Source organism: Talaromyces proteolyticus (assembly GCF_021365285.1).
Source record: "Talaromyces proteolyticus strain PMI_201 chromosome Unknown BGW36scaffold_4, whole genome shotgun sequence".
Classification (NCBI taxonomy): Eukaryota; Fungi; Ascomycota; class Eurotiomycetes; order Eurotiales; family Trichocomaceae; genus Talaromyces; species Talaromyces proteolyticus.
In genome coordinates this window covers 1,784,078-1,810,667 of record NW_025764280.1, presented here as the reverse complement: position 1 = coordinate 1,810,667, position 26,590 = coordinate 1,784,078, and the positions used below count along the sequence as shown (strand labels likewise).

Sequence of the window (26,590 nt, the reverse complement as noted above, 5' to 3'; positions counted from 1 at the left end):
TAGTTGATATCCTATCTTCAGCTGTCATGAGGTCTACATTCAGCCAGCCTCAAAAATGGAATGAACATGATCTACTCTGGCCCTTTTCTCGATTCTCCCTTATATTATCCTCTCCCACCGTTCTTCGTTGCTTCTTCTTCCTTATCTTCCGCATCGTCCTGAAATTCACCGTTACTCTGAATCATGGGTTTTTCCACGTCATCTAAGAATATCTCCCTTCGCTCCATCGTACATCAACCGGATGGCAAGGATATAACAAACCTATGTGCGTACTGTAAACGAGATGATGGACAATGGTGCTACTCTGAGATTACCATTGACTGGCATGTTGGCTTTACCATTACGGGAGGAGGCAGTTTTTGGTTGGACTCCAATGGTATTACTTCGAACAGAAACATAGAAAACTTGACGCTCGCTGCCGAAGGAGCCGTGTTACTCTGCAAATTAGACGATAGCTGGAATCACAAGATAATTCCGCTGTGCTTGGATCTGATTTTCCATAATGACAATGGCCAACTGGTTTATCAAATTCCGTAAGTTTCCTATATTGAGTCGCTATTACTTTGGTACTGACCGAAAGGCATGAACTAGCCCCAAGAATATCCGGTCGCGTTTGTGTCATGTAACTCTTAATCAGTGGACCGTAATAAAAGGCTTTGCATTCACCCGTTATGGGACACTCCGCGCCACCGAACTGGATCTGGGCAAACACCTTGCCAATGAAGACGGAATGATTGTCAGGAAGAAAAATGGCCACTTCGACTACACTGCCAGAAATTGGTCCTTAGACGACCAGTGGAACTTTTGGGTCAGCTTGCAAAGAATCAACAAGTCCTGGAACGACGATATACAATGTTGGGAGCTGATGGACCAGTGGATTAGTATCGACGATGACGGAAACTTGATTATGGAAGACGCGTGAGTTTATTTGCTATTCCTTTTCTATTTTCTTCTTTTCCTGTTTCAGCAGCGATCAATTGCTGATCCAAGCTACACAGCGCTGGTACCTGGGATCTGCGGGGACCTTTTTTCAGGCTTTTGGAAGATATTCCAGTAATAGGATATATAGTTGCTGGCATTGATGAGATATCGGGTGACCATGTGAGCGTGATCTTTTAAAAAACTAAGGAAACTGATCGCTCGCTAACCAGCGCATCCTGGATCTTCTAAAGGATGAGGCGGTCCGTGCTGCTGCTGAATGCACCTACTCAACCATTGTGATGGGCGCTGCTTTGGTTGGTGGTGCTTTATTCGGGCCGGTCGGTGCTGCAGTCGCATCTGCTGTTGCGGGATATGCAGGCATGTATGCCAAAGCTGCTATTGGGCAGCACATTGGCAATCCCGCCATGCGGAATGAGGTGACAGCTATCACCGTTTATCGAGTTCTTACCACAGAACTTTTCTTAATTGCCGGAGTCGGCATAGGGGAGATGTCGGTTGCTTTCAGTGATCTACTAGCAGAGGAATTGATGGCTGAAGGATTTGATCAATTAGTGGTTGATATGGGGAAGTGGCTAGGCAAGAAAGGGTTGAAATCCATGACCAAAGAGGATATGAAGCTGTAGGTACTCTTGCGCTCAGAATTTGGCATCTATACTGACATGCCCTACCCAATGCAGGATTGTGAATCATCTTCTCGATGCCATCAAACATGGTAAGTCGGAGGATGACATTAAACATATGTTCAATGACTATCAGAATGATGGTGTGGATCTGTTGAATTCCTAGATGTGAATGATGACTCGATGAGCTGGAAGATGAGCCCAAGAGCATGGATTATAGCCATGCCTTGTAATCACAATCTGGGTCTAGTGGGTTAGCATAGAGCAGATGGGTTTATAGCAGATGGGTTTATAGCAGATGGGTTTATAGCAGATGGGTTTATAGCAGATGGGTTTATAGCAGTTAGGTTAATAGCAGTTACGTTTATATGTGACAAGTTTACCGCTCAAAATTTCACTATTCATCTTGTTCCTCTTCTCGTCCCAGCTTTCAGGATTGGTGGCCTTATGCGCAAAACATACATGAATAACAGGACACGAATGGCGAACATATAGAAATGGCCTTGTCAGGGACAAGGGGTATGATAGGATATGGAAGGATATTATTTTCCTTTTTTGGACACACGTGACATAGTGCCTCAGGCATACAATATCAACTGATATAATAACATGAAAGTTCAGTATTCTACAGCTGATTGCGCATTTCTTCTAGTTGATCATTTTCAGTTGTTCCAGTTTCTGTAAAACCGCCCCGCAATTTTCACCTCTTTCATTTGCGTTAGGGTTGTGTAGCCTATTGAAACCTTATGGATAAGAGCAATTGATAAGTAGACTAATATTATTTTGTATGACTGATTCTGAATCTTTTTAGGCTTCAAGTCACCCTAGAATTTGTGTTTGGCTCCTTGTCAGCACATTATATTGGTAGATTTGTGAGTTGCCACTAACTTTTCTTGCTTGTCCTGAGTGCCTAGAATAAATGATTCCTGCTTACCATTACAGTGACTACCAGACAGGAAATGTCTCGAGAAAATCAACTGCTATGAAATACTTTCTAGAGTGCTTTCTAGAGCCATGTAGCATGTCTTTGTACTGCAGAGAAGATCTAATAATCTTTATTCAGGTAAATTATCGTCCCAAACCCTCGACGACCTGCTTCGACCGGCAGCACCGTTGCAAACCTAAACTTTTTATTGTTAAACTTTCCCCCTTGCCATTCCCTTACTGTTCGTCTATTGCTCAGAGGCATTTAGATATACTGCCGCCCCCGGAGATCCCAAGACATGCACTTGATGCCCGTTGGTTGAGTTGATATTCCCCATTATAACACCATTGTTTGAAACCGGGCCCTGAAACCAGGTACCGCCCTGTTGTATGGATGCCTGTTATACAGATTGTCAGCTCACCATGATCAACCACATCGCCATAGATTTCAATGGAGTGTGTAGGGACTAACAGGATACTGATCGCGTTCACTCCCAAAGCCAGATTGCCATTCTGGGACTTTAGCCTTCATCTTACTATAAGATCTTCTATACCCAGATGGCGGTAGGTCGCTTGACGTAGGAACATCGCTAGGCATGAGAGGAGCTTTCCGGACATGCCATACAGGAATCACAGATAATAGCTCTTTTGCATACGCCGCCGCCACTGCTGCCGCATATGGCTTCCATTGTTTGTTTTTATGCGAGTCTGCATAATCGGAAATGCCGCGAATGACCAAACAAGGGAAATTGTCCATCAGACCTGCTGCTTCCATTTCAAAGCATAGAACGCTATCTTCTAGATCTCGCGCAATTCGGTCACGTACTAGCCCATCTTTCATCACCCGATTCCCTGACGCTATCAATCCATAGTGAATTTGAGGACCATCGCCTGATGGCCGGGACGGCCGCCTCGCTAGATAGCGAGGGTTACAACTGCGACATGTACCATCTGCAGAGTCAATGTGATGATACTCAGGTTCAAATAGAATGTCAAATTGTGGGCCCGGGCAGGAGGCAAACTTGGTCAGACTAGGATACCGCATCAGCATCTGCGAGAGGTAGGAATCAATCTGTGAGAGACCGAGCGTATGATCCGCCTCAAGATTGGCGAGAGCGGCAAGAAGAATGGACGGCGGCTTATTAAGAGTGCCGGTTCGTTTGAAGCGGCCTCTACTGATGGTTTTCCCGTAGTCATACTGCACGACTCCACCGAAGGTGCCTGTTGGTTTACTCACCACAACGTCTCCAAGCCTAATGTCAGCATGATTTCCTCCTGCACCGGGGACTCCGCCTCCAATGCCCACCATAAGGCTAAATCGTACGGCGGGGAACGCGCTGAGCATCTGTGCAGCGACAGTAGACGCTGATGAATACCCATAAACACCCGAGGGGAGACAGGCGATTACGACATTGTGTCCATGCAGCGTCCCGAGTGTGTAGATGTTGTGGTCGTTCTGGGCTTGGGGTAAGCGAGGGTGAATTTCATCCAACATGGCTTTGGCAACCGCCATTTCCAAGGGGAGCGCACATATCCAGCCGACTGTGTAGTCTGCGTAGGACCTTTGCTGATGAGAAGCCATATTTGCAAAATGACCTGAGCTCAAATTGACCTTTATTTGGGCCAGGTAATGATACTGCCGAAAAGCGCCGAAGCTGCGACGACGCTACATCAACTTAATACTTGGACACGAGGCTGAAGATTAGCTGTAGCACGGCATACGATTGCAGGGTCTGCTGACAATTCAACCCTGGTAGGCTCGGCCGGGACAGTGCAGTTTCAACCCTACTACTGGCCAGGGATAACGATTGAAGGTTATCTCTTACGCCACCAATATCGCCCCGCAGCTTTACAAGGGTGAGATTGGTTTCATTTAGGGTTATCCGAAGCGAGCGATTCTGAGATCAATGGAAATGGAGAGCTTTCATTTCCCACAGGAGATATAAAATAGGCAAAGAAAGAGGGCTCAAATATAATCGACGACCAAACAGTATACCAAATTACCTCGTGTGAAGAGGCGTTGGATAAAGATCCGGAGAAGAAGAGCTGCAGACCTGATCATGTCTCCCTGATTGGTCCACGTGGTGCCGCAGCATATAATTAGTATGCGACTGGGATGGGGTAATATTAATCTTGTAGCTTGAGGCGATAACTTGACAAGGCTGAAGCGAAGTCGGCCTCCTCTAGCAAAGAAAAATTGGTGCCTTAGTCATACTTGTCATACTTTTAGCGAGGGGGCAGGCTTATTGCTTTGCTTCGTATTCTCAGCTCCTCCAATTGCTTCAATCTCCAAATCATCAGACGATGCCATTCTTATCAAATATATGGATCCCCTAGTTTCCCAAGGTCCGACAGGGTATGGAACGGTCGCTAATTATGGAGTCACACTGGGGAACATTGCGGGAGATCGCCACGAAATCATTGGTAAGTAAATATCTCCACTGGGAATAACGAAAAGTTTAATATAGACATATTAACACCACGTGTAGGAACAAAAAGTGAGTTGAAAAGAAAGCTGTATCTGATGATTTGTGGAAGCTAATTGATGTGATTAGTTCATGTGCATGCTGGTCCCTCTCTTCAGGACTTCGATAAAGATCCCGGCCTCAAACTATTAGCGGAACTTCACAAGTTTTTAGCTCGACAGAACAATGTTAATGACAATCAATCTATGAATTCCGGACTGACCACGTATGATAATGACAACAAAGAAATTTGGAGGGAGTTCCGCAGAGATCTCATCCAATCCGGGGTTCGAAGTGATCAAATCTCAAAGTACGCCAACAAGTTGAAGGCTCACTTGCGCGAGTTGACACTGGGCGGTACCGAGGAATCTATAGATTTTCAGTCAAGGTGCGTATCTATGGAAGAAATTGTCTAATAGAACCCAGATTACTGAGTAGCAAAATTAGTTTTCCCTCCGCAAGACCAAGCAATCCGGAAGGGTTAGGGCCTATTCTTGAAGATGATGCTGAAGCCAATGAACCTACTGAAGGTCACTTCGCAGGAACCACCAGATCAGGGTCAACTATCATACAACCGGTCTATCTGTATTCCGACACATCATCGGACTCTGACGTGTCAACGGTATTTCAGGCGCCACTGCCACCTATTAGATTCAGAAGGACCGATGGTGCACCATCTAGACGACCTAGAAGGGTCCCAGATCGCGGGAGAACCACAGATAGATATACAACGGTGGAAGCACCCGATGGCCAACCCATGGTAGCTGAGCCCAATTATATACTCGTGGACGATGAGTACGACTTAAGAATGCGAAGCCCTTCCCCATGGAGCACAGCTGCGACAGTCAACAGTGACCAATCCAGAGAAAACTCGCTCTCGCCTACTGGTGGTAATCGTCGCCATGCATCGAAGTATTCTAACGACCGAAGCGAACCTTTTACTGGCTTTGAGCAGGGAGCCACTTCAAACTCCTTTAATCCCCATGGCTTTTATCCTCCACGGCCTCAGAATCCTTACATGGCACCGCAATATCCGTATATCCCCGCGGAGCCACTGCAAGACCCCTACGCACCCGGATACTATCATAATCCTACAGGTCCATACCATTACACGACATTCCCACGATACCAAGGATACCCATATGAACCACCATACCAAGGATATCAATATGACACTATACCGCCACCTACATATCAGAATTACCCTTCATTTCGAAACCATACAGAAAATCCCAATACCTTTACAGGTCAGTACAACTATGGTCATTCGTCAGAAGAGTCCCCCGAGACCGTACCTAAAATGCCCCCTTTATACAAAGTACCACCATCTTTATGGCTTTCGTGGAGAAAAATAAGACGTAAAGATCTCCACCCCGAAAAACAAGTCCCAGTTCTCCCAGAAGGCTGGGACTGGCGAATTGATGATAATAATCGGTTGTTCTATGTGGACACCTATGCACGGGGAAGCGAAAAGCGTTGCTTCTGGAACCCGCCCAAGGAGCAGGAGGAAGAAGAGGAAGACGAAAAACACAAGCTGGCATTATATGGATGGAACAAAATTTGCACAATCTTCGGTCGTATTTTCTGGATTCATCGAGAGTCTGGGCTTATATCTTATGAATATCCTAGACGATGTGCTCAGATTGGACATAACGATACTGGTGGCCTATTTCTCCGAACTAGTCCAGTTTCGCGCGATTGGTTGTATTGGAAATCGGTGGATCTGAAAGAGTTTAAGCTGGATGATAGTAACGTGGAATGCCAAATCTCAAGCACTGTTTGGAATACTGGCATATCTGAAGAAGCGATCTTGGAGCGAGGTGAATTGTGGTGGGGGAACTCCAGTGTGATAGAGCGGCATTTGAAACTGTCTAAACCTCGTTACAATGCGGCAGGTACTATTATCTCAGAGAGAAGCGAGAACACCGAAGAGAAGAAACCTGGTGTTAGCAGCGAGAAACCAAGAGAAATTCCCAGGTCAATGCAAACGGGAATGTTCACCACTGCTGATGGAACTACTCTTGGTACTGCCAACAACCAGGGTTCTTCTAGAGATGATAATGTTAAAGGGTCTCATCAATCTACAAAAGCGAGCAAAACCAAATTTGCGGAGAGTGTTGATTGCTCCAATGTTTCTGCTGCCTCGTTTTCGAACTACAGAAAGGTATACCCCGCATACGTTGAAGATGTTTCTGACAGTGGCGAAGATGGTACCGAAGGCAGTGATGAACCCAGTGATGAAGGCGGTGATGAAGATGGTGATGAAGACCGATGGCATGACGGAGATGACGAAGATGACAACACTACTACGGCCTCACTTTCGAACTACAGAAAGGCATATGTTGAAGATGTTTCTGATGATGATGATGATGGTGGTGGGCATCACGGGGATTTTTTAGACCTGAACAGTTTGAATATCTAAATTCAAGCAAAATTGGCCCGCGGAAGGCAACAGGCTTTGAATCTATCTGGAATATCGAAGTTGTCACTATATATGCCTGCTCTCACTGCTGATCTGCTTTCCGTCGGCTGAATTTCTGCTGCAATGCGTTTCAAGATTGCCCTCTCATGTAAAAGTGTACAAATTACAATAAAATCTTTTATTTCTTTTTATCATTTCAGGCTGTGACGAGCACATCTAACCCTGTAGAATCAAATATACAATCTCGATGTATTATAGCTAAACCAATTTGGGATTAGCCAGACGCACCATGTTTTTCTGCGCGATCAATTAATGTAATCAATCAATTTATACCTTCATTATCAGCATCATCCTGCATTTCCAGGCCCTTCCGCCCCGCACTACGCTGTCTTGAATATTTCAACCTACTGACATGTCGAGACCAAGTGTCACCTTTGTCACTGGGAATCGACACAAGGTTGAAGAAGTGCAAGCGATTCTCAATGACACCATCACAATACAAGCCAAGGCTCTAGATATTGTTGAGGTTCAAGGGAGCCTGGAGGAAATCACTCGAGAAAAATGTCGCACTGCAGCAGAAATAGTCAGATTATTAATCTTAACTTCTGCTAAAAGAATACTCTAACTGTTCAACGGCAGATCGGGGGCCCTGTTCTAGTGGAGGATTCGGCACTTGAAATGAGCGCTCTCAACGGCATGCCCGGACCATATGTGTAAATAAATTTCGAGTTTCCTTGAAAGGCAGAGAGGCTTTCTAATTCTGAAAAGGAAAGCGTTTTTGGACACGATTGGGAATGAAGGCCTTTTGAAATTGCTCGATCCATTCGAAGATAAATCAGCGGATGCCGTCTGTACAGCCGGTTATTCATCAGGGCCAGGAGAGAAGCCTATTTTATTCCAGGGGCGACTAAAGGTGGGTTTTGAGTCTTTGATATCAAGGCCTGCCAAGCGACAACTAAACTCGTCATTTCAATAGGGGCGGATAGTTCCGATTAGAGAACTTTCGGCATTTGGTAAAGGATCAATACACATGGGAAATTGAATATCTTTGCTAAACAGTAGTGGTTGCAGGCTTCGAACCGATTCTTGAATTTGAAGGGGAAACTCTGGCTGAGATGGATGATGAAAAGAAGAATAAGATCTCGCATCGTTACCAAGCAATGTCTAAATTTGGTAAGTGGCTTTTGGAGAATAGAACAGAAAGCAAATCATTGTAATAATGAAGACAATGGATAGAAGATAGAATACTAAACCAATTAATGTTATCCCAGTCCTACTGAAAATAGCAAGTAAGATATGTACATCAAATCGCCATCATGAAGTATTTGCGTTGCCAAGTACATATGTAAGAGTAGCATCCGCGGCTATTTCTAGGACCGGCAGTTTCAAACCGTACGCAATGCCGTACCTCCTCATTATTATTTTCCACAGCGCAGCCGAATGGATTACTATAGCGGATGATTTAGGGCTTAATGCAACACCCAATTCTCTCGCTGTTTTGCACTCATGTGAATCCTAGCACTGCAGATCCTGGCAATAATTGAATTGTTGGTTTCCGTCGCTAGCTACGCGCCGTTGCCGGCGTTGTCTTGTTATTGCCGACTGCGGAGCAACTAGGGCAGTGTTGCATCCATTAATATCGCATGAGGACTATTTGATACCTGCAACTTCACTTTTTCCTGGACCTGGCCGTCGTCGTTAGAAACATGGCCTACACAAGAACAGGCATAGTATGCCAGCGGCAGTGTGCCAGATTATCAAGAACCATGGCAACAACAGTAGCACCAAAACGACTTTCTCTGGCCGTACTAGATGACTATTTGGATATTTCCCACACGCATTTCAACCACATACCATCCGAGCAGTTATCAGTAACCGTGTTTCGTGATGCGTTCCCCGCTTTCGGCCACCCACAGACGACCCAGCAACAGAAACAAGCGCTGATTGAAAAACTGCGACCCTTTGACATGATCAGCACAATGCGCGAACGTACCCCATTTCCCGGCTCTTTATTACGGGAGCTTCCCAATCTCAAAGTGCTGCTGGCCACGGGCACGCAATTTGAAACCTTTGACCTCCAAACTGCCAATGAATTGGGGATCACTGTGGTGGCCGCGCCAGGCAAGGGCCGTACTGGTGGCAAAGGGCTCCTGTCAGCGACGAGACCGCAACTGGATATCAAGCGCGGTGGAAGCCACCCTACAACACAGCATACCTGGGCCATGATTCTTGGGCTGGCGCGGAACATTGCCATGGATGATGCAGTTTTGAAGACATCTCATGGATGGCAGACTCAAATGGCTCAAGGCTTAACAGGTATGACGCTGGGGGTAGTAGGTCTTGGTCGACTTGGGGCAGCAGTGGCGCGGATTGGCGTCTTAGCATGGAATATGAAGGTGCTTTGCTGGAGCCAGAATTTGACGCAGCAGAAGGCCAATGACAAGGCCAAGGAGATGGGGTTACCAGTTTTGGGGGGCGGGCTAGAGCAAGACTCTGCTAGGCCAACTTTTACCGCTGTCTCCAAACAAGAGCTATTCCAAAATTCAGACGTTGTTAGCCTGCACTATGTCCTCAGTGAACGTTCGCGAGGCCTTGTTGGTCGTCAGGAGTTAGCATGGATGAAAGACTCTGCCTTGTTGGTGAATACCGCTCGAGGTCCCTTGGTCGACAGCCAGGCTCTACAGGACGCCTTGCTGACCCATCAGATTGCTGGTGCTGCACTGGATGTATTCGATATCGAACCCTTGCCTGCCACCAGTCCCTGGCGTTCGCAAGAATGGGGTCGAAATGGACGAAGCAATCTCTTAGTGACACCACATATGGGCTACGTTGAGAATGGCATCATGAATACTTGGTATGAAGAAACAGCCGAGAATGTAGAGCGATTCCTACAGGGACAAGATTTACTACACGTTATCAACAGCACACAACCATGACTTTTTCCACTGTGAATTGCTCCTGTATCCTATGTGAGAGCGACAGTAACCCTTCTCTGGCTCTATTGACTCGAACGGTATGTAATTGGTGATTTTCATTGATTTTACTTTTCAGAACAAGGTGCAAATAGAGTTAGGAAAGCTTGCTTAAAAAAGAATTATGCCCAAACAAGCAGAGCACGTTGGTCTTTCCAATCGGATGGTGAGAATCGACAACTTATGATTGCAAAGATCTAATTTGATATATAACTACGGATATTAGTGATTTAGTGGTAGCGCAAGTCATAATTTCATTAAGTATGAAATCTAAAGTTCTAGCTCTATCGAAAGCCGTAATGCACCACCTGCCCGATTAGGCTACTCATGTCAACATTCAAAACCTGAGAACGGATTCAACAACCGTTCTCTCATCCTATCCCAACACAATCCAGGCTGTAGATCACCAGGTCTATTTTTCTCTTCTGTTCTTTTCTTCTAAAAAAAAAAAAACCTCCAGTCTGACTCATATCGCTCTCATTCTCTGCCCTTTCTCAAACTTGATACCTTTTTACACCTTGCTTTTACTTGCTTCCTGCCGGCGTTTCTTTTCTGCAAATCGAAGACGCCGCTCTTCTCTCCATTTTGGGCCCCATTGAGTTACCACATAAAGCATCGGACTCAAAACGGTAACCACCAGCCCCACGATGGTGAAGGACCAACCGGAGCCGATACCATTGATCATAGGATTGATCAAGGCAGAGCCTCCAGCTCCCATCAGACAACGTGTCAGGTTGTTAGCAGCCGATGCAGTCGACGGTGATTGCGGGTAGAGATCGACGAGCAAAATGTTCATGCTGTTGTAGCACGCTGTCATGGTCAGTGCCATGACGAAGGTTAGAATTAGGGGCGCCGCGATATGGGTGTGCTTTTCGAGCGTCCACCCGTACCCAATCATCACGATGCAGCCGACATACACCAACGGCCAGACAATGGCGAGCCGGGCGTGCTCGATGGGGAATTTAGCCAAGTCGTCTCCTTTCTTCTTATCGACAGTGCAACCGTTGGCCAGGGCCACCCGACGATAGTTCCAGTCAAGAAGCTTGCCATTGACAAAAATGGATACCGCTGCACCGAGTCCGAATGGGCTAATTCAACCAGTTATGTCAGTCTCATCTTGGTTGCATCTTGAGCAAGAGGTAATAATACAAAAAGAAAAAAGAGGGAGAGAAAGAAGATATTTACTTACACATAGCACAGTCCTACTTGAAGCGTATCAAGTCCGTACACGACTGTAAATTGTGTTGCTAAACTGGCCGTCACTGTGTACCATGACGCATAGATGATGGCGTTGTAGAAAAGAATGACTGACACATCTTTCTCGACAATGATCAAAAGCGTCTTCAGCGGGTTAGGCCATCGCAGTATGCGCTTCTGAGCCAGATTCTGAGACTCTGACTTTTTCCCATCGCGTAAGCTAGGATTAGCTTTCTCTTGTTTTCGACGTGCCCACTCCCCAACGAGTGATCGGCTCCACCATGCTGTAGGAGGCAGGGAGCCGTTGCCGACGACCTTGCGAGCTGTCTCAGGGAAGGCCAGCCCTAGTACGATAATGTAAACCCCGCCGAACTTGGGGAGATATTAGTCTCGTTGAGTATATCTTCTCTAGGACAGAAGAATTTCTTACGATCACGAGAAACCTGAGTCGAACTGTTAGCGAAGGGGAATCTTTGAAGACGTTGGCTGACCAGGCTGTTGCACGCACCAGAAAATTGATCTCCAGCCCTGATATTGGGCTAGTAAACCACCGATAATAGGGCCTTGACCAAGTCAACAGGGTACACATCATAATGAAAGATAAAGAATACCAACCAATCGCGGGTCCCAGCTGCCGAGAGGATTAGCGGACCGACCATGTTGCGAGGGCGACGTGCAACTTACCATTATACCACTCTGCGCCATTCCCATGTACTTCCCTCGCTCGGCAGTTGTCGAAATGTCAGCTACGACACCGCTGTTTAGAGAATAAAGACCCCCGCTACCGGCGCTCTGGCAATTGTGTCAATGCGAGAAAAAGCTTTTGGCCTGACCTCAGAGTCATAGTGTGAGCTTACTTGGAGACATCGAAGTATAAATAGGGCTGGATAGGATGTCTGTAGTCCTAAACCAATGTTCGCTGCGATGTACACGATGAAAGCAATCAAGTATGCAGGTCGACGACCCATCATATCGGCCAAGTCTCCATATACAGAAGGTGCCAGACCCTGAAAGATCATAAATGCCGTGATGGTCAAATTTATCAGTGTCCATGAGACATTCAAGTCCTTGGAAAGCATCGGAATGGCAGGCAGGTATGTGTTGGCTGATAGAGGGGAGAAAAAGCCGCCCAAACCGGACATTATCACAATGAAATTCTTTTGCCCCCGCGTAAACACTGAGTACACATCTTCATTCTCATGCTTCGGTGACTCACTTAGCCACTGTTGGTCCTTCTCAGTCTCTCTTGGATGAGCGGGCAAGGGAGAATCCAGTAAAGGCTCCGGCTTAACATCTTCCCTACCCGTTTTTTCCTGCGGCCGTTGTAGAGCATCCTTCTCAGAAGACATGACGAACAGTACGATGTCATGTGTTTGACCAAACTCCTAACAATAATTTCTGGGGGCTCTATATGGCATATGAGGGAAAGCTTGGCTGAGCCTCGGCCTCATTATTAATATTACTTTGTGTGCGATTTTCGGCGAACCCTCCCCGTCTTTCTGCATGGATTGAATCTGTTGCAAAATCTCCGAACCTCGCTTCTGTCTTTAATCCCGTCCTAGGATGCCGATCCTACTCACGGCCGCTAGTCGGTACGGACTGACCAACATGTTAGCATCCGCACCAATGCTTTTCTTTCTTAGCCCTTCCGCTTGCATGTTCTCTCCACTAGACTACCCCAGATTTGGCTGGAGACATCATTATTCGATAGAAGGGGCTGAAAATGATCTTGTTCAATCTATGAATACGCAATTCACGAGAGCCAGGGGGTTGCATATACGCTTTCTGGATTCTGTGGGCAAAAGTTGGGACCATATGTCGGACAGTCAAGTGTGATTGGGCCATATTTCACACAACAGACATGAAGGGCTATGTGAACGATGCATCTATCATGGCTTGAGGTGGATTTCCTGCGAGTAGCCCACATAATTTGATAAGCCAAGACTGTTATCATGCTGTTGGTGATTAAAAGTGTGATAGTTGCTGACCATTATGCCCATTCAACTGGCTGTGGTCGTACACCTGCCGTCTTGAGTATCGTCTATTCGTTATCATCGAGGGAATTGATATACGAAAGATCCATTTCTGGGCTTCGACGCAGTAAGATCCCAATTTGACATAGATCATCAACAGCGATCGACTTCTAGGCACCCTTTCCACAGTCCCCTACTGCCATCAAGAGATTGAAGCATAAATTGACTGAAAGTATGAGTTCAACTTATTTTCATCAAGTCGCTTTGCCTTTGACATATCTTATCTGCCTCCGCAGTCTTGAACAAAAGATTCTACAGTCAAATCAACACGAACAGCGAGGACTATCTAATCAAGAGCCGATTAAGTTTGCAGAGATGTTTCGACGTGTTGCCCAACCCTCCCTTAAGTTCCTTGTCCCATGGACGCCTATCTCCAGGGCCGGTATTCACAAGGCTGCTAAGCTCCAGTCAGTGTCTCAGCAGACTGTCTCGTCTGTTTCCGAGGCAGAGGCTGGCCATTTCTCCAAACAAAAGCCTTTCGATCATGTCCCTTGGAAGGAACCCTTATCAACCACAGGTACAGTGCGCTTCTTCGGAAGAACTACCGATAACAAGCCACACACGCTCAATTTCAAGAAGGGTGAGGAGTTCCAGAGCAATATAGGAAAGGGCGAAGAACTTGAAGTCAAGATCACCGACCTACGAACTTACGAGCCCCCAGCGTCGCTCTCGTTCGAGGGTGTGGAGTGGGTTCACCATCCAACTATTCTCACGGAAGAGACATTACTGAGTCCCAACAAAGCTGAGAGTGATGCCTTTGTTCGATCACAATATTTTGACGAGTGTGCGGCATTGGTGAAGGAGAAGAGTGGCGCGGCCAAAGCCATTGCCTACAACTATCGTCATCGTCGCATTGAAACTGTATTATTATAACCTCGCTACATGGGACTATCACAGACTAATCATCAGTATAGGACACAAATCTCTTCGATCCCCTCAACTTTTCAAACAAACCCCTATCTACCATGCACATGGACAATGATGCCAAGACTGCCGAAGTGAACCTCCGGCGTGTCCTCGGCGACGAAGAGGCCGAGCGATGGCTCTCTAAACACTGGGGCATCATCAATGTTTGGCGCCCTGTCGGCGTGACTGTTCGTCAGTGGCCCTTGGCTTTGGTTGACTCGACCACTTTCAGCCGTGGAGATGGTGCCACTACACCGATATACACCAAAAACAACTACAAGAGCCACTTCACAGGCCTAACGTTTAACCCCGAGTACAAATTCTACTACGTCAGCAATCTAACTACCGATGAGGCTCTCTTGTTCGTTGATTTTGACTCTCAACCCAAGGGTAACTTGATCGGAATGGCTCACGGGGCCTTTGAAGATCATAACGGGCCACACGACGCCCCCCTGCGGCGCTCTATTGAGGTTCGGTGTCTGGTGCTCTATGACTGAAATCCTCAATAATTAGGTTGTTTGATTCAATATAACGCAACTGTAGTTAGATTCAAGAAGATTATTATCAATGAGTGTCAAATTCTTTACATCTCTTTCTCCCAGTCACTCCTCTGGTTTTAATTTGGTTTACAACCCCTCCAAAGGATTAATTTATGGTTAAAAACGGATCGGCATTCTAATCGGTCTTTTCGGGCAGAAATGGCCCGCACAGCACCGGTATCTGCCAGCACAGAGGACATAGTTACTACGTGATCATGTAACCCCCTAGTGTCTCATCCCTAGGCAGCACATACAGGACTTTTTTAACGTGCTATATTGCGGCAGATCACCAGCTAAGGCGGGCTCGGCGGTTGGGGGTGGGCTGGGCAGCGGACCGTAAAATAGGAAGCGAAGCCGATTGAACTAATGCACCGAGATGCATTTCCATGGCGATATGATACGTCCAATCTTGCCAAAATTCAGTTTTTGACTTTCAAGCTAAAATGGCCACTAATCCCCACTTAGGGTTTTTCAAATATATGACCCTGACCGTTATCTAAATCCGCCTAGTAGTTCGACTATTATACTGATTTAGTTGAGTACCTTGATAAATTCTGAACTCCTGCCTCGGCACCAGGGTGGGAGAGAGCAATAGCCTATAGAAGTTCTATTTTGGACTGGTTTGACCGCCCTGACGTGGCTCACATTAATCGGACTAGTACTGGACAGTAGGCGGAAGTTTTTCACATTTGAATATTGCCAAACCAATCTAACAATATAGTTTCCCCTTTGGGGTTAATATTGATACCTAATACAAAATATATTGCCTTAAAAAGATCTTGGTTTGATATAGCAGAGCATTTTGTATTTCATATCAACTCTAATTTATATTATTCCTCCTAACGCGATTGGGGAGTGTTAAAATCAAAATAATATACTATAAATAAGACGTACGACTTCAAAATTTTGGGAGTAAAAACCGAATTTGGCAAGGTTGTACGTATAACGTGCCCGCTAGACTCCGTGGTGTGACTAGCAAAACACCAAGAAAATGGGAAGATGGCCGCTGAAAGCCTTAAAGCCAAGGCCGACTCTAGGGGAAAACAAATTCCGGTTTTCGGCCCGGGTAGTATCAATATGCAGCCAAGTACCGCAGATCATTTTTTCTTTTCTTTTTTTTTAATTTCGACCCCCTCCATATTATGCCAATGCTTGGGAGACCGGGGTGAAAATCCACGATGCAACATTATCCGCATCGAATCAGCAGTGTTGGTTGGGGTAAGCAAAGCCACTTACCCGGATATAGGCTACCACAATGACTTGCTGTGACGGGCCTGGATCCACTGTACTTGCTACTGGCTGTGTCAAGGAACGATACAAGGGTTGAACCACACAGGGGTTCCCAGGGTGACAAGTAACGATATACCAAGACGCCTTTGATATACGGAGAGTCTAATAACACAACTATATAGAAGAGATCCCTTAAGATAACATGGAACCTTGCATATAAATATAGATCGACTTGCTGACCCTCTCGATAGAAATTAGAGTAACTTAGATCAAACAGCTATAAAGGATAAGATAACTAAGTATTAAGAATGAGTGACTGTATAAATTGATATTCCTCCTATTAAGTTCTGTATATTGTATATCATTTATTTTCGGGAAATATACGATATATAATATATCTTATTCTTCTAATGATTACCTAAGTAAGATAATATACTTCTCATTTTATTGGTTTTCTGGTATATTCAACTCTCATAATTCCCCTGGTGTTAGCCTTGCTCCTGCTATATCCTGTCCAACCATGGCATTGCGTCGCATTATCTTTGTCGGCTGCCACTGTCCGATTTACCCCTTCACCATTCCTGTTTAAGCTAGTTTTTATGCATCATTAGAGTATCTTAGATAAGAAGTTAAAAAACTACGAAAAATAAAATAAGTATATGCAAAATGGACGTCCTTATATATCCCGTTATCTAGATTTTGTCTACTTCATATCGCAAACTTTTGAGGTACATAATGTATACATTTCTATCTTATTCCTCTACTAGTGTTATATAATGCTCTGTCTTGTATATATCGATCCTGCCCTAATAGCCTCATGCAGCGCTGCGCAGTGTCCTACCATATAAATATACCACGTATCAATTTTCAATATGTGCAAACATTGAACATACCCGTGTCAATAAAGTTTGTTAGTGGATAAGTCCCGAATCGTCTGCCGAAACTACTGACTATGGCGAGGTTCGGAGGATCCCGATGATAAGTAATCCGTTTTCTCCTCGGCTTTGATGGATGACACCTCGAAAGTAAAACCTAATTAGATTATAGAGTTTTCGTGCCTTTGGTTTAAATAAACAAAGGATGTACTTCGTACATCCTTTGACTTCATAATACCTAGCGTATAGTACTAATTCTTCCTTCTTATCAACTGAACATCACTTGGTGTTGGCAACTCCAATTACAATATAAAATTCCACCATGACCAAAAAAATATATCGCTCGCCCCTGCCAAGCCTCAACATCGAGGACGTAGACCTGGTGTCCTTTCTTTTCTCCAATCCCTCTAACACCCCGCTCGACCGGCCGTTGTATATCGACGCCCTTTCAGGCAAGCAATATACCTTTAGAGATGTCATACAGCGCGTTCGTTCTTTGTCAAATGGCCTTCAGCAAACCTTTGGACTGAAGCCTAAAGATGTGGTAGCTTTGTTCAGCCCCAATACTATCGAATACCCCATTACATGTCATTCAATAGTCGGCGCTGGAGCGATTGTAGCACCCACAAGCGCGGCTCTATCCTCGATAGAGTTATATGCTCAGCTGGAAACCAGCGGTGCTCGGTTCATCATTTCCCACTCGTCGCTCATCGACACTGCTCGAAAGGCTGCCAAAGGAACATCTATTGAAAAAATCATTTTGCTAGACGGCGCTGGTACTTCTACCTGCGAACATATTGCCGGGACATTTCCACAAGGCGATCTTACTCCAATTCATCCATCAGAAGCTGCTCGCCAGGCAGCTTTCATTTGCTTTTCATCCGGAACCTCTGGTGCCGCCAAAGGTGTCATTTCCACTCACCAGAATATCACTTCGAATTTGCAACAGTGGCGTTCTCACTGCTTGGACTCCGGACTCCCCTCACAGCGCATAAAACGCTCTACAGCCGTTGCATTTCTCCCCTTTAGCCATATCTACGGACTGAATATGTATATGTGCCAGTGTCTCGTCTGGGGTACAACGGTTGTGGTTATGCCGAGATTCGATCTCGATATATACCTTGCCTCTATACAAAAGCATCGACCAGACGGATTAGAATTGGTCCCTCCCATCGCTCTGATGCTCGTCAAGGACGAACGAGTCGCGAAATACGATTTGAGTAGCGTCCGAAGAATCATGTCTGCCGCGGCACCGCTTTCCATTGAATTGGCATCTGCTCTTGAAGCCAAATTCAAGGAGCTTTACTCCACAGAGGTGTTTTGTATCCAATCCTGGGGTCTCACGGAGACCTCCCCGATGGCTACCGCGTTTCCAAACGACAGAATGGACAAACGAGCTTCTGGCGTTGGATGCATTGCCCCTAATATGGAGTTCCGCTTTGTAGACCCGGAGACCATGAAAGATGCTGCAACGTCCGCTGATGGATCGTCCGAGTCAGCCGAGATATGGTGCCGTGGTCCAAATGTAACCCAGGGCTATTATCGCAACGACAAGGCAACAAAAGATGCATTTTATGTCGACGAAGATGGGACAAGGTGGTTCCGAACGGGGGATATTGGCACTATTGACAAAGAAGGCTACATTGCTATTCACGATAGAATCAAGGAAATGATCAAGTATAAGGGACTGCAGGTGATTCCCAGCGAGCTTGAGGGAAAACTCGTTGAGCATCCGGATATTGCTGACGCAGGCGTCGTTGGGGCTTGGGTTGAAACAAAGGCTACCGAGCTGCCCGTTGGGTTTGTGGTTCTGAGCTCTTTAGCAAAGGACAAAGATCCGAAGACGGTTATCGAGGGGATACATTCGTGGCTGAATCCGAAGATTGCGAATCACAAGAGATTACGTGGTGGGATTTTTGTGTTGCAGCAAATTCCTAAGAGTCCAAGTGGGAAGATTCTGAGGAGGCAGCTCAAAGAATTGTTGAAAAGAAAGACATTTCCAAGGGCTCAGTTGTAAATAGCTCATTATAACAAAAAACAAGCCCGCCGGATACAAAGCCAGTGCGTATCCTGCTCGTTACATGGAGACGTGGATTGACTTGGGCTATGTAGCGAAATACCTACTTAGTTTTTGTATTTCTCACGAAATACTAGACAATACATGTGTAACATTGCTAAAGATACACACTCAATTTTAAAGCTAAAGTTTATTTCTAAATTTGGACTAGTTGTAGCGAAATGGTAGGTGGCTAGTATGTAGCGGTGAGACCTAGTATCACCCGGTGGCGAGCACTCGTAGCTGCATATGCAAGCAAGCATACTGCAGGGTTGAAACTTTAAGTCATTCCAAGCACAGAGTAATAGGATGATATATTTTCCCTTTTTGTCTGATTGATCTCCACCTCATCCAGTTGATATTACATAAAAAGGCAGTTGACTTCTACATAAAGTTTATATTATGTTCGAGGCCTGATCTATTCTTCTGTCAATTACACGTCAACTAGTATGAAACCTTATTATTAGTGTTTAATTAAAGGACATATCCATCTAATTGCTGAGATTTACGGCCAATTAATGGGTTTCACTTCCATGTTAATTATACTAAGTTTTAAAAAGTCGAGATTTACTGACTGTAGGTGGTTAGCCTACACATCCTCCAAACCTAAGGCAGCTTCAAAAGGCTAATAATCACAAAATGATACAAAGCGTAGAATTATTATAAAGTTAATCACTTCATAAATAATACTTACCCAGGCTGACTAATAAGAGGGCGACATTTGCATAGAGCACAAAGAATTATACCCAACTTAAAATGGTCACTCTTTTGAGAAAGGGTCATCGCCGCAGTTTCGAAGCCCAGTTGAGGCTCTGTGATTTCGTACTGCCGAAGACTAATGCTCCCCGGACAGGAGGGTTACACTCTTCGCAATCTTGTTCACCGCTATCCACATTTGTCCCACGCCGAATCTTTTGTATGAACTCTTCCGGGTGGTCCCAGCATGATGAAGCCCCGGGGCTGTGGGGACACTGAATGAATGGCTGCCCATGCAGTGAGAGTACGTGATCTCGTGTGACCCGCCCAGACACACCTGTGAGAGTGCTTCCTTGCTTCCGGCATAGCATCTGAATAGCCTCGATTGACGATGCGAGTAGGTTCTGGCCGGTAGGCAGGTAGTTACATGGAGAATCTGGTATGCCAGCCCTGGTTCCGACTATTGCATCTCCCAGCTCAGAGCAGAAAAGGCAAGGTACCTCATTCAACAGTGGTGCCCACCCCAGACCTTGGCTCTCCACCACGACGGCCTTCAGCTCACTTCGTAAAGATCCCACAACCAGATCCATGAATTCATAACCGTAAATCCTAGACCCCTTGGGCGGCTGTAGAGATGTCATTGCAAAGTTGACTGAAAACCCCATAATGAGTTCGCGTACAGTTAACCTATCTTCGCCGCTTCCCTCAACTGCAACGCTACCTGAGACTCGCAGGATATCCCACGAGCTCGACGATGCATCGGACATTGCCACTACTGGGATCGGGTGTCGGTCATCCCCTGGAAATATTACGTGGTGATAAACCAATAACATGTGATGATAGACGGAAATAAGAGGTACAAGCCATGATCTCTGTGCACTCACATCGCATAGAATGGCGTGCTCAAGCATACTGTTGGCCAGACATTGTAAGTAGTTCTCCCCCGGAGTGAATCGGATGGCATTGATGGTACGCTCCCAGGCAAATCCAGCCTGAGCGCCCAGCTGGAGGGGTGCTGCCGACTGGGCTAGCAGTTGCAGATTGGCTCCCTTCCAGCGCCATGTAATGGGCTTGACCTTGGCATCTGACCATGTCACATTAGGCTCGAGACTGTCAGAGCCTAAACGAACCTGTGCTGATGTGCACCAACCCAACAGGGCCGTCTCCGTATTAAGCTCTTCTAACGTTTGTTTTTGCAACCAAGAACCTTGAGTAGCCTGTAATTCAGATCTCCGGAGCTGCCGATTCTCAGAAGCAACCTCAAGATGCCATATCACCTGACCGTTTGGATTTATATCAACAGGAATCAAGGCTGTCGAGTAGCCCATGAGTACTATTCCAGAATCTATTACAACAGGGTATTCCACAGCAGCAAGCTGCAGCAAGGCCCCAAAACTCAATTCCAATAGCCACCCGGACGGAAAAGTACTTTCCCCAGGCATCACGACAATAACTGCGTTATTGAATAGCTTAAACCAACACGCGGGAGAGACTACATTGGATAATATATTTAGTTTAAACCTTGCACCGTCGAATGAGCCCGATGAAATCATGACGTTGCTTATGTTGCTAGGCTCTCGGAAGGTGAGACAAAGCCAAACCGCGATGTCGTTGATTTGAGAGTCCTCACGAGAAGTTATGATAGTCAGTCGATCAGGTGTTGCCTGGATTACCGTATCTTGGTCCACTAGCCGTAAAGCGTCAGTACCGGACTAATTCGCAATCTGGCGTAAAAGAACTTGCAAGAGACATTTTCTGAAGAGATCAAGGCATCAATAACAATCTCCACCAGCTTGACCCCTCTTTTAGGTTGAACCCTTTCGAGGTACCGCCTGCAAGTCATTAGCTCGACATGACCTTGGGTTGATAGTAGAGTGATGGCGTTGAAGATGAAATCTTTCCTAGTACTGGGGGTTACGTTCTTAAGTAACGACGGCAGTTCCCAGCCGGAAGTGAATATCTGCTGCGGCTGGTACATTTGAGGAGCTTGGTTCGATTTGCCCTCCTCGACAGCGGCCGGGGAGTAATCCCCCCGCCTACTACTATTCCATTATCATTAAGACTGATCTTTGGGACTTTAACTCGTTGCGGATATAATACCTGGTACAGGAAGAGATCGGTAATTCCGTAGCTCGGGTCCTACATTTTCTTCCACAGCTGATGGCTCAAGATTGGTGGGCACCAGTTCATCTCTTGGTGGAGTGATGGATAAGATGTTTTCTCGTGTCCGCTGCCAGGGAGCGTAGCCCCCACGACCATGAAACCCGGGGGTTTCTCGGTCTGGCCTACCAGAATATGCCTTCTCGACTCTAATTTTTCGGCCGTCAAACCTGTGGGCAGAAATGTTTTGTGAGTAACAAGGTGCTCATAGGAATACAATCCAGGCTATTTCTCCATACTCATTATTGTGCATGGCTTCTCTTGCATCAATGGCGTCTCTCTCGCGTTTAAAAACGACAAACCCGAATCCCCGGCTTCGTTTCGTGTCGCGATCCTTAATCACAATCTATTTTCGGAGTAGCACAAATCAATCCTTTTGAACATCAATCTAACTGATTAGGATTATAACTGACAGCGGCCTCCACCTCCCCAAATTTCTCAAACCCCTGCCGCAGAATTGCATCGGTAGTGTGCGAGGCGAGGCCACTGTTACGATTAGCTAAAGGTGCCGAAGCATAACAGGGTCACTGAATTATACCCACCCAATAAATAGCTTTGTCATGGAGAGTTGCTTTGCCGATAAGAACTTGGTTATCGCCGTCGTTAGAAGCAAAAATGTTGAGGAATTCATAGACCTGGTGGGGTAGACAGTCAAACATCACAGCCTTGCATCCGGTCATGCAAGCCGTCCCAGCCTTGATTGGTGCTATATGTGACGAAGCTGCAAATGAGAGGGAAACACCTAAGATCTGTTATATAACGTGGCCATTAAGCATATCCTACTTTTCTGACTAGATAGTACACAGCCAGTTGACGTCAATGAATCTTGAGCACTGCACTATGCGAAACGAGTACCTTTAAGCTATGCTCAGAATGAAGTAGGATAGCCCTGTGCTTTAAATATCAATTTAATATTTTCTTAAATAGATGATTTCAAAAGCCCTATTTTAACCGCAACTTTTACATTCCAACTCCAAATTATTGACTTGCGTCACCGTTCTTAACATTTAAAATATTGATCTGATCAAACCCATAGATTGTAACCAAAATAAGCCACCAAAAATTACCTCCTTCACACAGTCATAAATCATATCATATACCCGTCATATCCACATCACCTACCTCCCCATCAACCCATTTCCTCCCCCTGACCAGCTTTGACGCCTCCTCTGGCGCCCTAGACATCAGCATCCAATCATCGACCCTCCACAATCCACACCACCAAGAATCTCCGCGCGTCCAGAACTTATCAACCACATCCTCCCTCATCCAGAACCTGACCGTCTGATGATCCCGTCCACTCCACGTGAACGTCGTGACCACCACACACCCCTTCTCCCGGAACTCTATCAATTTCGAAGCCGCGCTGCTGCCAGATGATGATTGTTCAGGCGACGGGTCCAGCTCGTCCCGGATATTGACGTTCGGCACGTGCGTGTGCATGTTGAAAAATACCAGCACCATTGCCGCCGGCTCGCCGTTCGGGGCTGGTCCGACTTCGGCGAATTGGATGGTGTATTCGTATATGGAATCGAGAGCCGGGAGCGGACTAGCTGTGAGGGGTGTGAAGGGGAGAAGCCGTTGGAAGAGGGCTGTGAGGGTAGTCATTTCTGGAAGAAACGCCGCCACACTGAGTCTCGCGGGCTGATTCTGTCGTGTGATTTCGTCTGGTTGCATGGGTACTTGTTGTGGTGGTCTGGCGGTGGTGATGACTTGGTCATCGAGGATTTTGTTAAGAACATCAGCTAGCCAGTGCGGCGGATACCCTATTTCGTGCAGGTGGATCAGAAGACGGAAGAAATTCGTCAGGTTCAGTGTTGGATAGATAAAGTGTGCGAAATGATGATCCGAGAGGCTCCTGCCGCAAGGGAGAGCTACTTTCAGGAAATGCGTGTATACGAAGCGAGTCAATTCTGCTCGTGGGAGGAGAAGTTCGTAAGGGAATGGGGTGGATTCCCTCTTCCAGTCCATGTAGCCTGACATTTCAAACATGGGGATGTCTTCTTTATCGGTCATTTTCATCTGAGTGGTCTTTGAGAGCATCTTCATGTCGCTGACAGCCATATACTCGCTGTTAAACTCGTCGTGAGATCGCCACAGCGACGTGTTCCGAAGACATGTGGTCATCAGTTTGGAAGTGTCGCCGAGGATTTTGCTCGCGGTGACGAAATTGAAGAATCCGCCTCCAATATAATCTGCCACATTTGAGACATGCACAAGATCGAATGAGCTCGGCGCCGCACTCTCCCTACCCTCAATCAGCCCGTATCGGATCCCATCAATTGCCGCTGCGGCATCGTCAAGAAGCAATTCAGCCACCAGCCGCCCACGGGTTTTGCGTAAGGCGACAACAACCATTTGAAAAAAGGAAGCGATATGATCGAACAGTTTCATTTTCCGTGGTCCTCCTTTTTCCTGGACACGCAGGATGTCGTGCATTGCTCGGTAGACTTCAAACGGATCATGGGCAACGTCGAGATCGCCCATTGCTTTCACATGCCAGTCCTCATCCAACAAGGTCGGATTCGTAGACCAGTTCTTGGCTAGATAAGCTCTCAATTTCTCCGTCGAGGCTTCTGTCTCAAGCAGCCTGAGCAGCTCCGGCTCGTGGTCCTTGAGAATACTGCGTGGCGGTTGCAGGAAGGGGGCTTCGGGGTATGTTTTAAACTCCCTTTGACAGCCTGGCGGTGCTCGTCGAGAGTCTGTGCCATACATGATCTCTTGCGACACATCCTGCTGCCTAATCTGGAAAACCGCTCTATCAATAGTCGCCCCCGTCGAGTACAAAGCAGCAAGAGGTCCGCCACCATCGTCCTGAGCCTTCCAGAATCTCAACGATCGAACTATCTCTGCACGGTCTTTCTCATAAACCCTCATCCACGGAAGCAACCCATTCCCACCCTTCTCCAACCCCTCGATAACCCTATCAATAACCCTATGCAACCTCCTCACCGCGAACCGTGGAATAATAATGCCCACAAAGACATAATAAACAACGGTATAAATCTCTGTCCGTTCCGTCTGCAGCATATCCTTGGAGACAGCCAGCTCATCCAACATGGCGAAGAGCACCATATCGCGCGCAAGCACGCTCGCTTTGCTGTCGTTCAGCGTGAAATGATACCGCCGTTTGATCGGCCCCGCGGCATGCGACGAGGAAATTCGCTCCATGGCGCCGAGAAGTGCGAGCTGGCCGTAGAAGTGCCGCGCGTCGCCGATCCCACCGAAGAAAACTGATATGTCTTTCTTCACGTCGGAGCATAACGGTAGGCCGAGCAGGTCGGTGACCTCGTCGTGGCCGACGGTGTAGAATTCCTGATAGCCGGCGCTGGGGAAATATCATGTTAGGATTTGTTAGAGACTTGGGGCTGAGAGGGTTGGCTAACAATGCAGGTCGATACCGAGGTACATCAGCAGCCAGACGGCCCCGGTGCGCTTTCTCGTCTGGCATTGCTCTCCACGCGGCCTGTGCCTGGTCGAGGGACGATTGGTACTGCTGTAACTCGTCGGCGGGTAAAGTGTGTGAATCGGACAGCTGCTTGAGCCATGCACGTGCCATATCGTGCTGGTGGGCATGCAGATAGGCGCGCAGGATGCGCGGGGCGAGCTTCTGCTCGAGACATGTAGCGTTGGCTTGATGATGTTGATGGCAGAGACTCAATGCCTTGACGGCGCAGTGGGCGGCTTGCTTGTAGTTGCCCGTCTCGAAGTATGCGGCGGAGAGGTTGGACCAAGGTAGGTAGTCGTCTTCGCTGGCATTGTGGGCGGCGTCGTGGTATATTTTTATCGCTGAATACGTTAGCATCAACTCGCTAATAAGACGATAAAGATAATGGGATGGATATATGTAGGGGATCAATTGTGTAGACCCAGCAGGTGCACACCCCAACAATTGACTTGTATTCAATCATACCTTCATTCAGCTTCCCAGATTTGTACAGGGCATTGCCATGCTCACGAAGTTCTCTCGCAGTCTGTCCGCCATTCATTGTAAGCAGCTCAATCACTCAATAGAACACACAAAACCCATTTTTTGGGGCCCAGAACGAGGCGATGGACTTCTTTTAAACATACCAATAGACTACTCACCACTAAACCAAATAACTCACTGCTAGTGGTCGACTGGGCGTCACACGAAAGAAAAGCAATGTTGGGCTAGGCGGTGACGGCTGACATGCGACAGGCTGACGGGCTCACCGCTCATTCGACACAATCTTAATACCGACGTAGTGGTTTTACAGTGCTTCTCCTGCATGAGCAGACGGTCAGCCAACCAACAGCTCGGAACTTAATCATACTATTTAATCATATTGCTGCTGACACCAAGCAATATCCCTGCCAAGTCGCGTGCGCGGGTAGGTTGGATGTGCTCCGATTGGAGTAGGCTGGGATTTGCCATAATTTAGAGTCAAAAGTAAATGTACGAGTTTGTTCAACATCTGATGGTAGAGGATGCTGTGTATTTGTTGTTTTCACCGACTTATGGTTGGTGGAGACGAGACTGGGCATCAACAGTAAGTAACAAGTATTTAACGAGACGAAACGAAACGAAA

At 46.6% G+C, this 26,590-nt stretch overlaps 11 protein-coding genes across 11 annotated transcripts; 7 read left to right on the top strand and 4 right to left on the bottom strand.

Moving 5' to 3' along the window:
- The first annotated feature begins 31 nt into the window (after nt 1–31).
- On the top strand, nt 32–1,920 carry BGW36DRAFT_374871 (uncharacterized protein). The gene is made up of 5 exons (XM_046215712.1): nt 32–533; nt 592–918; nt 999–1,101; nt 1,173–1,561; nt 1,620–1,920. The coding sequence occupies exons 1-5, from the start codon at nt 184–186 to the stop codon at nt 1,726–1,728; spliced, it is 1,278 nt and encodes a 425-aa protein (XP_046074442.1). The 5' UTR covers nt 32–183; the 3' UTR covers nt 1,729–1,920.
- Nucleotides 1,921–2,531: 611 nt separating this feature from the next.
- Nucleotides 2,532–4,435, bottom strand: BGW36DRAFT_405932 (nucleoside phosphorylase domain-containing protein). Its single transcript, XM_046218981.1, has 2 exons — nt 2,959–4,435; nt 2,532–2,884 (listed from the first exon to the last, which is right to left on the bottom strand). The coding sequence occupies exons 1-2, from the start codon at nt 4,066–4,068 to the stop codon at nt 2,735–2,737; spliced, it is 1,260 nt and encodes a 419-aa protein (XP_046074441.1). The 5' UTR covers nt 4,069–4,435; the 3' UTR covers nt 2,532–2,734.
- A 1,397-nt stretch (nt 4,436–5,832) lies between these two features.
- Nucleotides 5,833–6,600, top strand: BGW36DRAFT_374869 (uncharacterized protein). The gene has a single exon (XM_046215711.1). It carries the CDS (start codon nt 5,854–5,856, stop codon nt 6,304–6,306), a length of 453 nt encoding a protein of 150 aa, XP_046074440.1. The 5' UTR covers nt 5,833–5,853; the 3' UTR covers nt 6,307–6,600.
- BGW36DRAFT_374868 (uncharacterized protein) lies at nt 6,579–7,437 on the top strand. The gene has a single exon (XM_046215710.1). It carries the CDS (start codon nt 6,838–6,840, stop codon nt 7,348–7,350), a length of 513 nt encoding a protein of 170 aa, XP_046074439.1. The 5' UTR covers nt 6,579–6,837; the 3' UTR covers nt 7,351–7,437.
- A 181-nt stretch (nt 7,438–7,618) lies between these two features.
- Nucleotides 7,619–8,644, top strand: BGW36DRAFT_374865 (non-canonical purine NTP pyrophosphatase, rdgB/HAM1 family). Its single transcript, XM_046215709.1, has 5 exons — nt 7,619–7,956; nt 8,013–8,086; nt 8,142–8,286; nt 8,350–8,386; nt 8,445–8,644. Exons 1-5 carry the CDS (start codon nt 7,786–7,788, stop codon nt 8,588–8,590), a joined length of 573 nt encoding a protein of 190 aa, XP_046074438.1. The 5' UTR covers nt 7,619–7,785; the 3' UTR covers nt 8,591–8,644.
- A 132-nt stretch (nt 8,645–8,776) lies between these two features.
- Nucleotides 8,777–10,595, top strand: BGW36DRAFT_374864 (D-isomer specific 2-hydroxyacid dehydrogenase). Its single transcript, XM_046215708.1, has one exon. The coding sequence runs from the start codon at nt 9,080–9,082 to the stop codon at nt 10,307–10,309; it is 1,230 nt and encodes a 409-aa protein (XP_046074437.1). The 5' UTR covers nt 8,777–9,079; the 3' UTR covers nt 10,310–10,595.
- Nucleotides 10,596–10,856: 261 nt separating this feature from the next.
- On the bottom strand, nt 10,857–12,891 carry BGW36DRAFT_425542 (major facilitator superfamily domain-containing protein; the record flags this gene model as incomplete). Its single annotated transcript, XM_046220131.1, has 7 exons — nt 10,857–11,433; nt 11,535–11,914; nt 11,973–11,985; nt 12,051–12,105; nt 12,158–12,173; nt 12,227–12,334; nt 12,400–12,891. The coding sequence occupies 7 exons, from the start codon at nt 12,889–12,891 to the stop codon at nt 10,857–10,859; spliced, it is 1,641 nt and encodes a 546-aa protein (XP_046074436.1).
- Nucleotides 12,892–13,844: 953 nt separating this feature from the next.
- BGW36DRAFT_338548 (uncharacterized protein) lies at nt 13,845–14,993 on the top strand. The gene is made up of 2 exons (XM_046213015.1): nt 13,845–14,436; nt 14,490–14,993. The coding sequence occupies exons 1-2, from the start codon at nt 13,891–13,893 to the stop codon at nt 14,976–14,978; spliced, it is 1,035 nt and encodes a 344-aa protein (XP_046074435.1). The 5' UTR covers nt 13,845–13,890; the 3' UTR covers nt 14,979–14,993.
- Nucleotides 14,994–17,447: 2,454 nt separating this feature from the next.
- On the top strand, nt 17,448–19,142 carry BGW36DRAFT_395761 (uncharacterized protein; the record flags this gene model as incomplete). The annotated part of the gene is made up of 1 exon (XM_046218080.1): nt 17,448–19,142. One exon carries the CDS (start codon nt 17,448–17,450, stop codon nt 19,140–19,142), a length of 1,695 nt encoding a protein of 564 aa, XP_046074434.1.
- A 650-nt stretch (nt 19,143–19,792) lies between these two features.
- Nucleotides 19,793–22,672, bottom strand: BGW36DRAFT_374858 (uncharacterized protein). The gene is made up of 5 exons (XM_046215707.1): nt 22,580–22,672; nt 22,451–22,523; nt 22,277–22,317; nt 21,628–21,913; nt 19,793–21,541 (listed from the first exon to the last, which is right to left on the bottom strand). The coding sequence occupies exons 1-5, from the start codon at nt 22,666–22,668 to the stop codon at nt 19,961–19,963; spliced, it is 2,070 nt and encodes a 689-aa protein (XP_046074433.1). The 5' UTR covers nt 22,669–22,672; the 3' UTR covers nt 19,793–19,960.
- Nucleotides 22,673–22,927: 255 nt separating this feature from the next.
- BGW36DRAFT_405925 (uncharacterized protein) lies at nt 22,928–26,067 on the bottom strand (the record flags this gene model as incomplete). Its single annotated transcript, XM_046218980.1, has 4 exons — nt 22,928–25,365; nt 25,424–25,826; nt 25,951–26,011; nt 26,059–26,067. 4 exons carry the CDS (start codon nt 26,065–26,067, stop codon nt 23,130–23,132), a joined length of 2,709 nt encoding a protein of 902 aa, XP_046074432.1. The 3' UTR covers nt 22,928–23,129.
- Nucleotides 26,068–26,590: the final 523 nt, after the last annotated feature.

Excerpts from the sequence above, each read along its gene's own strand:
- BGW36DRAFT_338548 (XM_046213015.1), top strand. The coding sequence starts at position 13,891 with ATGTTTCGACGTGTTGCCCAACCCTCCCTTAAGTTCCTTGTCCCATGG. Across the intron at positions 14,437-14,489 it reads GTCATCGTCGCATTGAAACT|GACACAAATCTCTTCGATCC; the intron begins GTATTATTATAA and ends TCATCAGTATAG.
- BGW36DRAFT_374871 (XM_046215712.1), top strand. The coding sequence starts at position 184 with ATGGGTTTTTCCACGTCATCTAAGAATATCTCCCTTCGCTCCATCGTA. Across the intron at positions 919-998 it reads AACTTGATTATGGAAGACGC|CGCTGGTACCTGGGATCTGC; the intron begins GTGAGTTTATTT and ends CAAGCTACACAG. Across the intron at positions 1,562-1,619 it reads ACCAAAGAGGATATGAAGCT|GATTGTGAATCATCTTCTCG; the intron begins GTAGGTACTCTT and ends TACCCAATGCAG.
- BGW36DRAFT_374869 (XM_046215711.1), top strand. The coding sequence starts at position 5,854 with ATGCATCGAAGTATTCTAACGACCGAAGCGAACCTTTTACTGGCTTTG.
- BGW36DRAFT_374868 (XM_046215710.1), top strand. The coding sequence starts at position 6,838 with ATGCGGCAGGTACTATTATCTCAGAGAGAAGCGAGAACACCGAAGAGA.
- BGW36DRAFT_374865 (XM_046215709.1), top strand. The coding sequence starts at position 7,786 with ATGTCGAGACCAAGTGTCACCTTTGTCACTGGGAATCGACACAAGGTT. Across the intron at positions 7,957-8,012 it reads GTCGCACTGCAGCAGAAATA|ATCGGGGGCCCTGTTCTAGT; the intron begins GTCAGATTATTA and ends GTTCAACGGCAG. Across the intron at positions 8,087-8,141 it reads GGCATGCCCGGACCATATGT|GAAAGCGTTTTTGGACACGA; the intron begins GTAAATAAATTT and ends AATTCTGAAAAG.
- BGW36DRAFT_405932 (XM_046218981.1), bottom strand. The coding sequence starts at position 4,068 with ATGGCTTCTCATCAGCAAAGGTCCTACGCAGACTACACAGTCGGCTGG. Across the intron at positions 2,885-2,958 it reads GTGAACGCGATCAGTATCCT|GCATCCATACAACAGGGCGG; the intron begins GTTAGTCCCTAC and ends TCTGTATAACAG.
- BGW36DRAFT_374864 (XM_046215708.1), top strand. The coding sequence starts at position 9,080 with ATGGCCTACACAAGAACAGGCATAGTATGCCAGCGGCAGTGTGCCAGA.
- BGW36DRAFT_374858 (XM_046215707.1), bottom strand. The coding sequence starts at position 22,668 with ATGAATTCCTCAACATTTTTGCTTCTAACGACGGCGATAACCAAGTTC. Across the intron at positions 22,524-22,579 it reads ATGACAAAGCTATTTATTGG|TGGCCTCGCCTCGCACACTA; the intron begins GTGGGTATAATT and ends TAATCGTAACAG. Across the intron at positions 22,318-22,450 it reads TTGGGGAGGTGGAGGCCGCT|AGAGACGCCATTGATGCAAG; the intron begins GTCAGTTATAAT and ends TTTAAACGCGAG.